This window comes from Canis lupus, chromosome 12, assembly GCF_011100685.1.
Source record: "Canis lupus familiaris isolate Mischka breed German Shepherd chromosome 12, alternate assembly UU_Cfam_GSD_1.0, whole genome shotgun sequence".
NCBI lineage: Eukaryota > Metazoa > Chordata > Mammalia > Carnivora > Canidae > Canis > Canis lupus.
The window spans coordinates 32,903,422-32,921,017 of record NC_049233.1 but is presented as its reverse complement, the minus strand read 5'-3'; the positions used below and the strand labels follow the sequence as shown (position 1 = coordinate 32,921,017).

Genomic DNA, 17,596 nt, shown 5'->3' with positions numbered 1-17,596 from the left:
TGTTTCATTGTGCTTTATTCTTGAACAAACGCTTTTCTGTCAAAGAATAAAGTAGAGGGAATACAACTTTCCCTAGGTTATAGATTTTGTATAGTTACTTTAAAATATAAGATGTTTTCATTTTTAAGGGAGGTGGGTGGGGGGATAGGTGAAACAGGTGAAGACTATTAAGAGTACACTTATCATGGTGAGCACTGAGTCATCTATGGAAGTGTTGAATCACTATAGTGTACACCTGAAACGAATATAACACTATGTACAGGAATTAAGATAAAATAAAAACGATGTTTTTATCTTTAAAATGAGGCATCTGATATTGAGAACTATTTATTATTCACAATTAGTATAAAACATCAAAGAGGATGAGGGAAAAAGTATGTGAAATAGGCATATTGGTTCTTTAGATTTTTCAGGTATCCAGTTTTTCTATGTCCTGGAAATAGCCCGGACCACAAGGACATGTTCTGCAAATGACCACGAATGCCCATCCTTGCAGAACCTCCGGAAAGAAAAGTTCAGAAATAGTTCTTCTATTTTAACAATAGCATCCTAGGAAGGTTTGTGATTTTAAACTAGTCTATCTTACTAGCTCCATTGACCCTAAAGAATTCATGCAGAAGATTTGGGGAGGGGGGCAGCTTATGAATCTTTTAAAACTCTACATAAAATGAGTATGTGGATTTTTTTTTTTCAGAAGAGATCCCTTCAGTTCTATCAGATTTCCAAAGAGGTTAGAACTCTGACCTAAAGAACAAGATGAATATTTCTTTTTCTGCAGACTTCACCTTATTCCTATACCTGTGATCTGAAATTGGTAACATACAAGCAGAAATTAGTGAACTTTCAAGGGAGATATTAAGACGGCTGGTACTTACCGGTTCCCCTGGCAGGCTTTTCCCTGGAGGACCTGCCTCACCTTTCGGACCTGGCAGCCCAGGAGGGCCTATGATCCCACCTGGATCTCCCTGAGGAAAACAAGGTTAAGATCTTTACTTCATTGCTCGGGTTTGTGGTGGGAGATGTGCAGGGAGTAGTTTCCATCGCTTTAAGGTATCATCATAGCCAAACTTCATTTTCTCATTCATTTACTCATTCAACAATATGTACTGAGGGCCTCATTCATGCAAGGCACTGTTCTAGTTATTTTAAATGCATTTTGATTTTGTGATGAGTAATGTTATAAGTTTAGCAATTATCATGCCATATGCATGTATATAAATACATGCACAAAAGGGACATCTATCCAGAAGTTCTTTAGATGATTCTTATGTTATCTTTAAGTTACTTGTGAGTAAAGGTTCAATATTAATATATTATTTCCATGTAGACAACAAGGAACAGGTCCGGAAAGATAGAGACTTCCCGGATCTACTCCAGAATCTGTCGCTGAGCTTGAAACAGACTTTCTGGGTCCTGAGGTCTTCATCTGTGAATCAGTCCATTTTGTCACTTTGTTTTTTTTTATTTTTTTTTATTTTTTATTTTATTTTATGATAGTCACAGAGAGAGAGAGAGAGAGAGGCAGAGACATAGGCAGAGGGAGAAGCAGGCTCCATGCACCGGGAGCCTGATGTGGGATTCGATCCCGGGTCTCCAGGATCGCGCCCTGGGCCAAAGGCAGGCGCCAAACCGCTGCGCCACCCAGGGATCCCCATCTTGTCACTTTGTATTTCTGTGTCAGAACGAGGGCTGTCGCATGCACAACTCCAGGGGGCACCATTCACGTTGTAGTTTATGTGTCTATCTGTCTCTTGCACAATCCCAGCAGCCTTGTCCTACCCCTTCTCTCCCCCAAAGCCCTGATGATCCTCTGGCTCCTCCTCCAACCTAGCTACTTAATTTACAAAATGGCTAAAATGGGAGCTATACCTTTTCTCCTTTAATGCCTTGCTTTCCCGGGATACCATGTTCTCCTGGCAAGCCCTAGAAAATTCAGAATTAATGGAAAAGAACAATTAGAGTATCTCCTATTATAAGAGCATTTCTATCTGTGAGTCTTTGTCAGGAGAACAGAATTGTAAGATACAAACTATAATGGGATGGATTGATTTGGGCCTATTAAAAAGGAAAACATATTAGTGAAAATATGTGGCTTGTTGTTTCAAGCAAAGTGACCTGGAAGTAATAGAAAAGAAATCAAATAAGGGAAAGTTGAACCAAATGCCCCATCCATATTATTCCCAAGAAAGGGTGGAAGGACGGTAGTTGGTAGCATCACATTATGATTTAGAAGGATGATGGGGTAAATAGGAAAATATACTTTTACTCTATTTGGCAACACTGGCTCTTTCTCTTTTGATTTTATTCTCTTTATTAGCTCCAGCCGCTATCACTTAATCTCACTTCTTGGGCAACCTATGGTTCTACCTGTGCCACCAGCATTTTCTTTCTCTTCATAAGATCTCTTCACTAGGTACATCCATACCGGCTCATTAAATGGCTTGAGGGAGCAACAAAAAGCTTTGCTCACAAACTGAGTGTTCAAAGTACCAAGAAGAACAAATGCACTGAAAAAGAGACCTTTGGAAGCTCGGTCAGGAAGCATGGAGAATACAGCAGGTGGTCATGGGGCTGTTCCCATATTGATGGGAAAAAGAGAGATCAAATAGTTGCATAGAAAGTGCTAGAATTGTGGCTAGATAGAGATCAGTTTCCAAGAAATTATGGCCAGCCAATTCTCTTATTTTGCTCAAGTGAGGATGATGGCGAGTCTTAACTCCCAAGTTGTCAGAAGGCCAGGCTAGGGTGGTTGTCCAAGGGACAAAAGGCTTATCTGGGGGAATGGATAGAAAAATGCATTTAAAAGACATGAAAGATAGAGAAAGAGAGCAACAGAGACAGAGAGAATAGTGAGACCACTAGAATTAGGTAATAATGTAACCTGAAGACTTTTCTCCAATAGCATTATAGAAATATTTTCAGCTTAAAGACCTATTCTTTTTAGAGGCTCTTGCAAGAAAACAACAAAAGCTTAAGAAGTATCTTTTTTGGATGGAGAATTGAGCCAAAGCCATACATAATGAAAATGCTTGCTTTCATAGTTGTCCTTATTTCTTTTGATGTTTCCAAGTTCTGTTACTGGTGGCACACCACTGACAAGCACGTCCAAAATGATAATTTAGTTAATTTGACTTCCAAAGACTGATTTATTAGGCTAATAATATTCAAAAGGACCTCATATAAATGTAGGAAGGTCACAGGACTATTCCCAAGATGATGGGAAAAGGAAAGATTCTAATAGTTGCATAGAAAGTGCTAGAATTGTGGTCAGATAGAGCTCAGTTTCCAAGAAGTTATGGTCAACTATTTCTCTTATTTTGCTCAAGTGAGGATTTTGGTGAGTCTTAATTGATTAAGATGGTTAATTGACCTTCCTAATAACCCCTGACATCAAGTGTCATCAGTTTTGGTAGTAGAGATGACCCACATCTTTGGAAAAGGTAGTATAACTAAGTCACATGAAAGATGTAGAAATTCTTTAAGACATTGATTTAATTTCCACATATCAAAGACACCTGTATGTGCTATACATACAGTATCTCCTGGTGGTCCTCTGGGTCCCATAGAGCCTGCAGGTCCTTCTTGACCCTGAAAGAGAAGGTGATATATCTTTCAACTCTGTTAAAAAAAATTAGATCAGACCTGAATATACGTAAAACATGGTATGACCTTTATCTGCAGAAAGACGAGCTCTCTACCATCCTACCTTCTCTGAGTAATTCTGAAATGTGCTTGGACTAAACAAAGATAGTTTGAAGATGTTCTCATTTAAATGGGTCTTTTCCCACCAGCAAGTGACACCAGGATAACCTGCCTTACACTTTGGTGGGAGCACAGCACATTAATTTTTCCTGCACCTCCTGACAGCTGATCTTTCTTGGGACAGTCCTGTGGAATTCTACATGGGGAACTCAAGCATCTGCATAATTTTGGCTTAGAGATTGAATCTTGAATCCCATTTACTTTAAAGCTTAGAGATTGAATCTTGAATCCCATTCACTTTAAAGATATAGCTCAGGGTCATTGGTTTTGCTCACATTATTTACTCTAAAGCTTTTAGGGATGCTATTGTGAGTATGCTCTGAAAATGAGATTAAAAACCCTACTGTGAACCAAAAGGCACAATTACTATGTGTGTAATAAATGCAGTCAGTGGGGGGAAAATCACCATGGAAACATGATAAAGTCTCTGAGAATATTTGTGAAGAAAATGAGTGGCACACCAGAGCACTTTGTTTTACACGGAAATGGCTATAATCCAAAATTATTTCCTCTTTTATCTCAGTTATTTCTTATATACCTTTAGTCCTGGGCTTCCTATTAAACCAGGGGGACCGGGATCTCCAGGTTCGCCCTGAACACATGGGTAGGAAGGAAAGTGAAATGGTTACTTTAATCTCCACAATCTCATTGGGTTGGAGATGCAATGAAGAAGGTCAGGAGATTACCTTTATTCCCTGTGATCCTATTAGCCCAGGTTCTCCCTGTAAAAAACAAACAAACAAACAAACAAAAAAAAACCCAAACCATTTATGTAATGCTTAAACTCAGATGTGAATGAGCATCTCTAATACTTGAATTTATCTGCATTTCTAGTAATTAATGTATAATAAAGGGGGGAATATGGATGATATGATGAAGTTAGGGAGAGGCATTCTAAAACATGATTTAAAATACTTACTGCTAATAAGTAAACAATAACTCCTTATTTTCTTTTTTCATTTATTTATGTTATTTAAATTCAAGTTAGTTAACATGTAGTGTAGTATTGGCTTCAGGATATCTTTCTTTTTTTATAACAGTTTATTGCCCAGTATCACTTTGACTCTGTAATCACTTCATTCTCCACTTAGGTGACATTGTCATGATTTGCTGTCAGCTAATCTTACATCTCAGAGAATTAAAACTTCAGATGAAGGAGGAAAAGAAAGTAAAATTTGTGTTATGGTGATTCCATCATTGGGTATATGTACTTAATAAAAAAAAAAAAACAGAAAAAAGTTAAGGTCATACAAAAAGGGACAATACTGTCTATTATGAGTTTGCTTTCCTTATTTCCATGACTTCTGGATCCCTTTGATAAAATCATCCTGTTTGATAAATTCAATTTGTATCATTAACAGAATTTTTGAAAAAAAATCTTGGATTTTCATTTTGTATTTTAGATATCTTAAATGTATATCTTTCAAAACATTCATGTCTAATCACAAATGGTAATGGTCAAAGAAAATATACACTACCCAAGCCAAGTGGTAAAGTGTCATCACATGACAAACTTAACTGGGTTCAGAATTTCTCATTTATCAAAATAAAAGAGTCAAAATTCACAGAGGAAAAAGTAAAATGCTCAGAGAGCTTATTTTATCAAATGTATTTGACTCCAAAGTATACATATGAGAAATCAGAGAGATAGAAATTGATGAAGTAGAAGACCCAAGATAGTGATAAAACATCTACTTACTCTATCTCCCTTTTCACCTTTGGAAAGAGACTCCCCCTAGGAAAATGGGTAGAAAACAGAATCATTTATGAACATTTTGAGAAATAAACTGTCCAAAACCAAATGTGGATAAATCCTGCAGGCCAAATTCAGATCTCTGTCACAAAGAAGCCTTGAAAATGACTCAGAATGTCACATAGTCCACTTGTGCAGTTTAAAGGAAGCATATAAAAATTAATTAAAAAACTCTTTCATATTCCCAAGAGAACAGTAAGTTAATCATTCTAATACTATTTTGAGAATCCTAAGTGGAACAAATTGGAATGCTGCCCAAGGCCAAAGCTTCCTCTTGCATGGTTCACAGAGATGATCTCTCTCTCTCTCTCTCTCTCACACACACATGTACACACACTCACATGCTTTTTCTTCTTAGCTTTTCTTTTTGAAGTTACATGGACATGATTTCATTTAATGTTCACAGTAATGCTTGGAGGAAGATATGGTCCCATTTTAAGCATGAGGAAAGAGACTCAGAAAGGTTCTGAGTAACTATGAGTTATTTCTCCTAAAATAGCATTCACTCACTTTATGTCTCCTTGTTTATCTTGCCTATAAACTCTGTGAATGTAGGGATATAATTCATCTCAACTATCACAGCATTCTGGTGTACTCTGTTGGTACCTAGTAAAAGTTTATTAGAGAGTTTCAAGTTATACAGATATAACAATAATAGCTGATGTTCATTAAATCCTTATAATGTATCAAGCACTGATCTAATCACTATTATAGTTAATTCTTACATGTCACTGGGGTAGGTGTGATTAGAGGAAACTGAGGCACAGAGATGTTAAGTAATTTCCCCAAGGTTATATAGCCAGTGAGAGATCATTCCGGATTTAAACCTAAACAGCTTGACTTTAATCCCAGGCTTTGGTTGCTCAGTCTGATTTTATTTGTAATTTGATTTACTTATGATTTGAAGTGAGTGATGTGACAATAAGATGGAAACCATACATTTAGAAAATTTTTTCTTGTGCATATGAAAGTCAAGAGAAAGTGTGAGAATGATATGTTAGATAATATTATTCTTGAAGGTCCTCTTAGGGACTGTGAGTCCCTTAAATAAATCACTAATAGGAGATAAGTGGTTAGTAAGTAAACCCCTGTGTTTTTCACCTCATGTCCTATGTACTAGGGACGACAGGGCTCAACTCTTCTCTCCCATACTTCCCTACTCCCTTGCTGTTACCTGGGGCCATGCAGCTAATTTTGGCAATGACATGTGAGCAGAAGCGATATGTGTTCCTGGCAGGCTGAGGCCCATTTATGATTCTCCAGTCCCATTTCCCCTGCGTGGTGACTGAGATTGTGTATTCCAGATGGCTTAGTTACCTGGTGGTAATCAGCCTTGTACCTGAGTGCAGTGGGTGTCAGTACCCACTCCTCCTGATCCAACCATACTGGGTATGTAGCATGAGCAAGAGAAAACCCTTTCTTGCATAAAGCCAGAGAAATTTCAGGGTTAATTTGTTACCTAGCATAACCTTGCCTACTATAATATGCCCTGTATCTAGCCAATGTGATTAAATATCTTATTATTGTTTATTTACTAAATATTAGATCAGGGCTTTATTTATATTCTTATCTGTCAGCCTTAAATTCAAAAATTCTACTTGATTTTTAAGATAAGAGATGATATTTAGATATGAGCAATGGGCCTCATTGCTTATATAACTGCTTATTTTTGCTCATGTCACTTGCTTATCTCAGGCTTACTTAGAGCCACTGTGAATCCACATTGATTAAAGCAACAAGTTAAAAGCAAAACAAAACAAAACTAGGAGCCTGGTCATCTCAAGACTTGATATTTAGTCCTAGTTCCAATGGTTACTATCTGGTCAAGTCACTTGCCTTTGAAGAACCTCTATTTCTTGATCTGTAAACTCATCTATAACTATAAGCTCTAACATGTGATGCATATAGTCATATTCCAAATATCCAGTAGTGAAGGAGAAACTTCCATTCAGGATAAATGGTTCAGAATCCAAATTTCGATGAAAACCATTCCTCTTTTCGGGCCTTCTGTTTATTTTGCCAAGTCAAGTCCGGATTCTGTTCTGGGATAGAAAGGTTGAGACCACAAAGAGCTAAAGTACTCTCTATAATAATGTAAAAATGTGTTTCTCGTATGTGGGGGGCAGAGAGGAAAGCAGGCAAAGATGTTCAGTAGTTCCCCCTTATCTGTGATTCCCTTTTCCATGATTTGTTATCGACGGTTGACTGCAGTCTAGAAGTGGATGATCCTCCTTCTGATGAATCACCAGGTCAGTAGTATCCTAATGCTATGTCAACATGCCAATGTCATGCACCTCACTTAATCTCATCATGTAGGCATTTTATCATCTCACATAATCACAACAAGAAGAGTAAATACAGAGAAGATACTCTCATTGTCAAACATGTCCTATGCAGATACATAAACAAATTTTGGCTTTGTAATATTAAATGCATTTCATACTGTTTCCATCTGGCACACAGACATTTTAGTGACCTCTGCATTCACTATCCCTGCTAAACCAAAGTCCTTTGTTCCCTCTGACAAGGAAAAAGGGAAAATTGATTTTTAAAAAATATTATACTTTTTAATAAAGATGAAACATGGAAGTCTGATTCTTGCCATTTCTTATGGGCTGCAGTAGGTTGTTTTTGTCTTTTAGCAGAGTTTTAAAAAGTTATTTTTAACTAGAATTCATGTAATCTTTTAAGCCAGTCCGATTTGGATATAAATGATAATTTAGATTTTCTTCTACCACAAGAACTAAATCTTGAAAGAAAGTGGTCTCAGTAATACTGAAAAGTGGCTTGAGAAGGTACTTTGATCTTATAAAAACTAAGGAAGGAAAATAACTTCAGAAGGTATACTAAGAGCATATAGATACACATTTCTAATTTCTTAGATATATTAGCTCTAATCTTTTGATATATTGACTTTATTATTTATTATAGCTGTACTGTTTAGTTATAGCAGGGCAGCTTAGTAATTTTTAAACTCTGGTTTCTAGAATCAGCCTACCTAAGTGTGATTCATAGCTCTAACATTTATTAGCTGTGTGACCTAAGGCAAGTTACTTAACCTCTCTGGATCCCAGTTACCTCATGTGAAGAATAGAGGTGATAACAGCCTACCTATTTCTTTTTTTTTTTTCAGCCTACCTATTTCATTTTTAAAAAAATAGACTGAGTGACTTCATGCCTTGCATAGATATTTGATCTATTGTTGTTTGCCAAGGCAGGAGCAAACAAAGCTCATGGAACTGGGGCTCATTAGGAAAAAAGCTTTTAATTCTATTTTTTTTAAATATCCTTCTTTTGTCCTAAAAGCTTTCATACTTACCGATTCTCCTTTTTGACCTTTCGGGCCAATGGATCCCGGGAATCCTGGTTGTCCAGTTTCACCCTTTTGAGAAAAAGTAGAAGAGAGATTTTGCATGAAGTCAGAAGAATACTGTTGGGTTCAGAGTGATTGCTTGTGCTCCTATCAAGCATGGAATTTCTCTACTATCATCCAAGAGATCATAAACTAGTTCTGAAACTAGTTAGACTGTTTGCATGATAATGTTTTGTCAGCACTTCACAATGCCTTCAGCTCTTTCAGAAATCCATAATATTCATTATGATATTTAAAATTAATGTGAGATAAAATTATTTTTCTTTTCTTTTTTAATATATTTTTATTGGAGTTTGATTTGCCAACATATAGCATAACACCCAGTGCTCATCCCATCAAGTGCCCCCCTCAGTGCCCGTCACCCACTCTCCTCATCCCCCACCCACCTCCCTTTCCACCACCCCTTGTTCATTTCCCAGAGTTAGGAGTCTCTCATGTTCTGTCACCCTCACTGATATTTCCCACTCAGTTTCTCTCCTTTCCCCTTTATTCCCTTTCACTATTTTAAAAACTATTTTTCAAGGAATGATGTCCAGAGAAGGAAAAATGATAATTTTCTTGTTTTGCCAAAAAAAAATTATGTGTGTAACCTTAAAGACATTATTACATTGTCATAATGATCTGGACTTATTTTTATCTCAGACACTTCTTTCTTTTTTTAGGCGGGGGAGGTGAAGGAGTGAGAGAGCCATAGGAAGAAAAGTGAATCTCTCAGCTGTTTCCGGCATTTATATGATCACTTAAATGACTGGCTGTGGACAAAGAAAGCATTCTTATAGATGCGGCAACAGCAGCTTAGGAATGTCTAAGATGTTCTGGTCAGAGATCTTGAAGAGGGGTTTGTACGTGACATATAAAAAGTATTCTGAGGAAATACAATTGAGAAATAATAATGCGGAAAGGAAATAGATCACGAATCAGACTTTGGAGGAGTCCTAGTGTTGTGCTTCCTTTTAACATCTACTGAGATCCTTGAATACCACATGAGGGTTAAGGTAAACATAGCCACTGGAAGCTATGTATGTTGGCTTTATTCTAACCTCAAAAGCATTTTTGCAAATTGATGCTCACCATTGCATTTCTGGGCATATACCTTTCTCATATGTCTTGTAAATTTTTTATTTTGAAAAAAAAATCTACATAAAACATAAGGTGGAATACATCAAACCTCTCTGTACCAGGCACCCAAAATGACAGAAATACAAACATTTACAAAGAAGAAATGTCCTGTATTTCCCCCTCTATTTCTATCCCAGAGGGAGCCACTCTCTTAAATGCACTATTTATATTCTCAGTTCATATTTTTTCACTTTTACTGCACATACATAATCATAAACAATATGTTACTTGGGATATTTAAAACGAATCCCATAAATAGCTTTATTTTATATATTATATTCTGTAACTTTTTCCACTCAAGGTTGTTTTTGATATCCCTTTCTATTAACACATATAAATCTAGTTCACTCATTGTAACCACTGGATAGCATTCTTTTTTTTTTTTTTTTTTTTGGATAGCATTCTATAATGTTAACATACCAGGGGTTTAACCAAGCCCCACTGATGGCTATTTGGGTTATCTCTAGATTTCTTTATTATAAACAAGGTTGCAGTGCACATCTTCATTTCTTTTCCCTTCTATGAATATGTTTATCTGTTTATTTTGAAGCCTCAAACAACAGGCTACCCAAAGTACTTCAAGCAAAAATTTATTACAGTCCTAAAAATGTTGGCTTATTTCCACTTTGCTATTGAAATCAATATCTTGTGACTTTACACTAGAGGAAGATGGAATTTGTCATATGTAATTGATAAACAAGATGGTATTTTTCAAAGGATTCTTCTAGATTTGTGGAATATATTTTGTAAAATTAATCTTGATTTTGTTAATATAAGCATTTTCCTTCTATCATCTAAATATCCAGTGTACAGTTATCAGTCCTATACTTACCACACTGTAGCAGAAGCCATTTTTTCTAGTTATGATAAATTCTATCCAAAGTAAGAAGAGGGCAAAATTGGTAGATATATTTAAAAAGCAAACTGCTCTTGGTTTTAAAGACAAAATAAACAACTGGCCTTGTCTGAGAATTACAGTGTGCAGAGTGACCTTCTTGTCTCTCATCTGCTATGTGTTAAAATTCCCAGTGTAGGGGTGCCTGGGTGGCTCAGTAGGTTAAGAATCTGCCTTTGTCTCAGGTCATGATCTTGGGGTCCTGGGATGGAGCCGTTGGGCTCCCTGCTCAGTGGGGAGTCTGCTTCTCCCTCTCCTTCTGCCCCTACTTGTGCACTTTCTCTCTCAAATAAATAAAATCTTTTAAAAAAAAGTATCCCCAGTGCATAGGTGTGAAGGAAAAATATGCCTAGTAGTTAGACTGATCTGCAAAATATAATAGTAGAAATCAGAGAAAGGGTTCTAGGAATTACTATAAAGATCACATCCTCTTGATACCAAAGGGGAGAAGGAGAAGATTGTATAAGGAAGAACAGTAATCATATTCATAGGGGCTATATGTTTGAACCCATGTAAATAAGTCTCCTTCAAATTGTAGAGAAAGGACCCAACAAAGGCATGGGTCCATTTCTATGAGTGGTTTACTAAGAGGAAATCTTAGGGACCTATTCCCTCATATAAAATTCTGGAAACAAAAGCATTTCATACCTGATTTTTAGACATAGTTTTTCATATTTAAAATGAATGTTCAGTGATTTATCACTGTGGTATGAGCTAGAAGACAAGTGATGAATTCACTCAGCTTCAGGAAAAGCTGTCCTTTAATTTGACACTTTCAATGCTATTTGAAAAGCCTGTGCTGTTGAGGCTAAATCTTTTCCTTCTGGCAGTTGACCCCAAAAGATACCTGCTAATTTCTTAGGCGTCCTTAGATATTCTGACACCTTATTCCACTGTCTGTATAAAGGAGCAGCTCTCCTTAAACTATTTGCAAATATGTTATTCCTTCACCACACGCTGCCAGTCTCATGAAAACTGCAGAGCAGAGATGATCATTTCAACACCAGTGGACTGGTCCCCTGGCTGCTGTAGTCTTTGTTGCCATTTATCATTAATAGCCACTAGTGTTCACTGGTGTTTCTCCTTGGATGTGGCTGCTAAGCCAGGAGTGGTTTGTGTGTAGATTCTACTGCTATTTGTGTTTGTCTTGGGGCTTCATTATAGTTTTGGGTTCTAAATGATAGGCTGGTTTTGTGATTCTATTTTGTATTGAGAAGTGATATACAGCAATCACAAGTCTCTTATGTGTTGAAATTGTACTACTGATTAAGTCTTTTGTTCAACCACGTAAAGTGAGTTCTTCTCTGTCAAAGTTATGGTGGGACACACAAAGCTGAGCCAGACCATGTGTTAAGGAGGGCAATAATTACTAATACCAAAGAGAGAAGTGAGGTTTTACAAGAAGAAAGAAAGTTTGGAGCGGATGAATAGAAAGGAACAAATCTTAAGTGTGAGCTTAATATGTGTCAGGTATTGTACTTTTGGGTAAGTTCATCTCATCTCCTTTGATTTCAATCCTGCTGTCAGCTTTGTGTAGACACAATTATGCCCATTTTATGGATGAGGAAGCTGATACTCAGAGAAATGATTTTCCCAAGGAGACATAGCTGTTAATGGTACAATCAATTCTGACCTCAGAGCCCATGTTATTTCCACCACTCAGTGGTTTGCAATCCTGGTTGCCTGTTAGAATCATCTGAAGTACTTCTAAAATAGAATCATCTGGAGTCAATATGGACTCCACCCCCGATCAACCAGATGGTATGGGCTTCACACCAAATCAGATCTCTGATTGATCAATGAGGCCTGAGCACTGGTAATTTCTAAGGGCTCTCCAAATGATTTAAATGTGCAGCCAGGGTCCACCAGTGTCCACCATAGGTGCAAGGAGAGATCTGTGAGGGCAGCTTGAAGGAGCTTTAAATTATTATGGTGACCCATGAACACCATTATAATTAAAAAAAAAATGTATTGATTCAGAACAGTTACTAACCACTTAGTACCTATGTATAGGTAGAGGTGACTTCATTTTTCCAGCAAGTGCTATGCTTGTCTTTCAGTTTATTTTATGCATTATTTATTGGCAGAGTCTTTCTCCCGTTAATTAGAATTCTTACAAATCATTTCATATGTACATTTATAACAGGTACTGCATCAAGTTCCCTGTGGACTCTTCTAGGTTATTTCTCTGGGTAGGAGGAGGGAAATTATCCCACTGGCTTTTTTCTAATTCCACTTAAGATTCTGAAGCAATTAGAATAGATTTTGAGCAATAGAAAAGGTCCTTAGCATTTGAAATACACCTGTTTTACAGAATCAAATTTCTCAGCATTGAGGTCTTAAGAATTCCTAAGTAACATATGTTTCCTAATGAACATAGCAAAACAGAAGCCAGCTGTTTTGTTTCAATAAATGAATCATCATTTAAATACTTTAAAAGTGCCACAACACTCTTCTTTGCTCAGCTGTCCTATGTGACAAGCTTTGTGGCTTTTTCTCCCTGTTAGCCTGCATGTGTGCAGTAGTAATTGCTTAAAATGTAATGTGTTCGTTATGGTGGTGTAAAAATTCTGTAAGCTATCTGGTTACAGAAAATAATGCTAATGTACTAGCAGTAAAACCCTAGACACATAAATGCCTTATTATTGCTGTATAACCAATATTTCTTGGATATCTTTTTAAGAATGTCGAAGTTTTATTTATGTTTTTTGCAGAAAATTTCATTTTCAATGGTCAATCTAAAAGAAGTTCCTAGTTTCTGTTGAGACTATCTTTTAGCAGTATTTTCTGGTGATAGATGTATGATCTTTTGAATAGATTGGTTGCGCTGATTTATGAGGCACAGAAGTCATATTTTCCTGGATTCATGTCAAAATACCCTGCCCTCAATCAAGAGAATTTTTACTGGGTGAATGAATGGAAGTAGCACTCACAGGGCCACATTCCCTCAGAGTATTTTCAGACCTACTCATCTCTGTCTGTAGATTTAATGTGCATTGTTTTTTCTGACAATGGCACATTCTCAGTGAATCCAAGGTCATCACAATTTCAGAATCAAACCAGAGTGAAACATCTTTCTGAGTGGGCAAGTGAATCTGTCATCTTCACATCTCATATAATTAAACTGCTGATGGATGGCGATGAGGACGCAATGGAAATTCATCAGAGTTTTAATTTTAAAACTGTTTTGAAATAATAATTTGGTTAACCTATCATTGTACACCATAAGCCCCACCAAAAGAAAAATGCCCCCACAACAGCTTATGTTTGGATACTTAAGAAGCCACAAAAATAGGGAGCCTGAGCCTGAGCCTGAGGCACTTTGCTAGAGGGATCTTCAGATGGTTTTTGCCACCTACACAGATTCATGAAACGTCGTTTTATGAATTAAAGCTTGTGCTGGAATTTCATTTACCTTGTTACTACTCCCCCTAGATATGTTCCCCTCCTGCAGTCAACTGCTATTCAACAGTCTTCTCCAAGGAACAGAGCCTCAGTGCCTAATCCTGCTGTCTGGTCAGGAGGCAGGGAGGCTCGGGCCCACTGAAGGCCGACTTCCCCAGGGACTCCGCCCCATGTGGCAGCAGGACTGCCTCCCTCTCAAGTGTGAATGTATACATTGATGTAAAACCCTGGATGCTTTGACAAATCTGATTACCTTCTCTCCTTTTGGGCCATGAGCTCCATATTCACCAAGGTTTCCCTAGGTTAAAAAAATATGTATGTATAATAAATAATATGTATTATTATACATATATATAAATTTTTAAAAGTCCATTTATTTTTAATACATTCAGCCCCTGCATTAAAATATAGTCAGATAACAGTGCTGCAATAGCTTTTTTATGATTACATTGCCTCTCTCACCTTCTGTGAAAAATTCCTGAAAAACTTCAACTTTGTAGACTCTATCTATCTTCTCTGTGACTTCTCCCCAGGAGATGATTTGGGAGAAATATCACACCTCCAAGGGCAAATTGTCACTTCTCGAAATTAATGCCTGGCAACTTCTTTTGGTCCCCAGCAAGTCCACGAATATGACACTGTAACATTATTAATGATATCTTTGTTGCTCACTATAATGGACATTCCATCAATTAACCTCTTGGCTGCACTCATCACACTCTTGACTTGTATCATATCTCACTTTCCTAGTATCTTCCTATCTCTCTGATCTTTCCACTTCCTCCCTCACCTAAAGGGTAAATGTTGGATTTCCTTAGGACTCTATCCAGATTCTTTATTCTTGTGGCTCAACATTTTCTCTGGGGCACTCTTCTTTGCTCCCATGGCTTAGGTATCATCTACACAAAGACAAATCTATAAACCCAGCATACATCTCTTTCTGAGTTTTGGCCCACGTATTTAAATTTCTACTTGCTGTATTCACTTGTAAATTCTAAAAAAAATTGTATTCAACAAGTTTGAAACTGGATTTAAAAAATACAACAATACATACACATATATGAGAGAGAAAGACAAGAGAAATATATCATGTTAGCACGCATTAGTCTAGAAGTGGGGTAATAACAGTTGCCTTCTTCCTAATCTATCTCTAGAGTTACTTGTTAAAATTCATGGTTATTTCATTTTACAAGTGAAAAAAATCAAGAAAGAAAATCTGAATTCATCCTCTCCCTTCTGTAGAAGTTTTCCTTCTTCCATCTGAGTATCATTGTTAAGGCTACCCTCCTCCTTTTCCTCAAATCCATCAGTCATTCAGTCTGGCTGCCTGTTTCTCAAGTCTCTTCACTTCACACTACCTACCTTCACTCCAGGAAAGTCATCACCATGTCTTGCCAGGACTACTGCAGTAGCTCCCTAATTGACATTCTATAATCCACTCTTGCTCCCCACACACCTACATTTTCCATATAAGTTCAGAGAGATATCTTTAAGACATCCTGAGCCCCTTCCTTCTAAATCTTAACAAAGCTACCAAAGTCCAATGTGCCTTAAATTCATTTCCCTTTCCAGAATCATGGCAGCCACTGTTCTCCCTCAGAATTTCCAGCTTTATTAGCCTTCTTTTGGTTTCTGATCCAAAATACTTGGATCAAGATACTTCCCATTTTAACCTCTAGGTCAACATTTTGTTCTCACCCATCTTTCCAGTTAGCAACTACTCATCCCTCAGGAGTTGATAAAATGCCATTCATGGAAGTTTCCTGCAGGTCTCCCAGATAGGTTCCCCTCTCATATCTTTTCATTGGATATTGTATTTTTCCCTTATAGTTTTCTGTGTCTGTTTAAAGAATCTTGCACCTTTTGCACTAGAATGTAAGCTCCATGATGACCTAGAATTAAATGCCCTATTTCTAGCACAGGACTTAACATACAGGAAATACTCAATAAATATCTGTTGAATAAATAAACCTAAAATTCTAATTTATGTGATTTTCCTATTAAATGTTTTTAATTAAAATATGTGTTGGTAGAAAAAAGTAGAGGAACATTTAAATAACAAAAACATTAGAGGCACACATTCAGATCACTGTTGCTATAATTTGACATCTTAAATATGCCTTCCATGATATTCATACTACTTCAATCAAAAATAAGTAGTTTATAACTGCTGTTATTGTTGGTCTTGTGACAGACATTTCTCATTTTTCCTGTTTAACTTTGATCTGAGATGTCTAAGTTGAAAATAAAAATTGTATTTTCAAAGTTCTGAGCTGTAAATTATTATACAAGGACATATTTGAAAATGAGCTTGTGCTTAAGGCAGGAAATTTTGAGGAAGCTGGGACATACTTTGGTTTATGGTTTATGACATGACTTATCAAGAGATAGTCTTGGATTTGGAGGCCCCATGCTCTTGAATTGCAGAAGCAGAAGAGTACCCAAAGTGCATTTGGGTGAGAGCATATTACAATATAGCATCTTGGTTTATTTCCTACTCCCATCATACCTCCTAACAACCTACAAGATATCAGAGATGCTGTAAATGGGCTGAGAAATTGCCTCTATAGCACCAGCTCGTATTATTCTATCCATAAGTTCTATTGTTCTAAAATCTTCAATTTTTCATTGGCTTTCACACTCAAAGGAAAAAACAGGGGTATTTCCTGCCTACCAGAGCCCCATATGTTTGCTTCATTCAATAGCTAGGCCAGAAAATCCATCTAATCAAGGATCCTCAGTGGCCTCTGGAGCTGTTCTCCACTCTTGGGCTAACAGTACTCAAGGCAAATTTGACCTTGAACTTCAGTAGCATTGACATATAAGATTTTGCTCTCCATTTTCTACAAGCTAACTAAGTGTACCAGACAACTACTTGGCTTTACAGAAATAATAAGAGACATAGTTCTTGTGTTTCCGGAATCTAGCATTCTTCCATAGATACTATTCTAATTTTATTAGGTCATTTGTACTTTGGTACCATGTTATTTGAATGGGTTTTTATATGCCTTTTGAATAAATATAATAGTTTACATGTTTTTTTTTTTTTTCCCTTCACCTGCTTCCTCTAATGGCTAGCCATTCACAGGTTGGCTGTGATTCGTTCCACAATCCAGCCGTAATGATTTCCAAGTTCTTTTTTTTTTTTTTTAAGATTTATTTATTTATTCATGAGAGACACAGAGAGAGAGAGAGAAGCAGGCTCCATGCAGGGAGCCCAATGCGGGACTCGATCCCGGGTCTCCAGGGTCACACCCTGGGCTGAAGGCAGGCATCAAACTGCTGAGCT

General features: G+C 37.0%; 1 protein-coding gene across 2 annotated transcripts in view; it reads right to left on the bottom strand.

Annotated features, from left to right (window-relative positions):
• Positions 1 to 17,596, bottom strand: part of COL19A1 (collagen type XIX alpha 1 chain) — a 310,139-nt gene that overhangs the window by 65,492 nt on the left and 227,051 nt on the right. The window contains exons 19-26 of one of the 2 annotated variants that reach the window (XM_038554445.1): positions 14,561 to 14,605; positions 8,835 to 8,897; positions 5,462 to 5,497; positions 4,449 to 4,484; positions 4,301 to 4,354; positions 3,535 to 3,588; positions 1,870 to 1,923; positions 876 to 965 (exon numbers count right to left, since the gene is read on the bottom strand). In XM_038554445.1, the coding sequence (XP_038410373.1) occupies positions 876 to 965; positions 1,870 to 1,923; positions 3,535 to 3,588; positions 4,301 to 4,354; positions 4,449 to 4,484; positions 5,462 to 5,497; positions 8,835 to 8,897; positions 14,561 to 14,605 (432 nt within the window). The remainder of the gene's footprint in view (positions 1 to 875; positions 966 to 1,869; positions 1,924 to 3,534; positions 3,589 to 4,300; positions 4,355 to 4,448; positions 4,485 to 5,461; positions 5,498 to 8,834; positions 8,898 to 14,560; positions 14,606 to 17,596) is intronic. The other variant, XM_038554446.1, reaches the window with a different exon arrangement.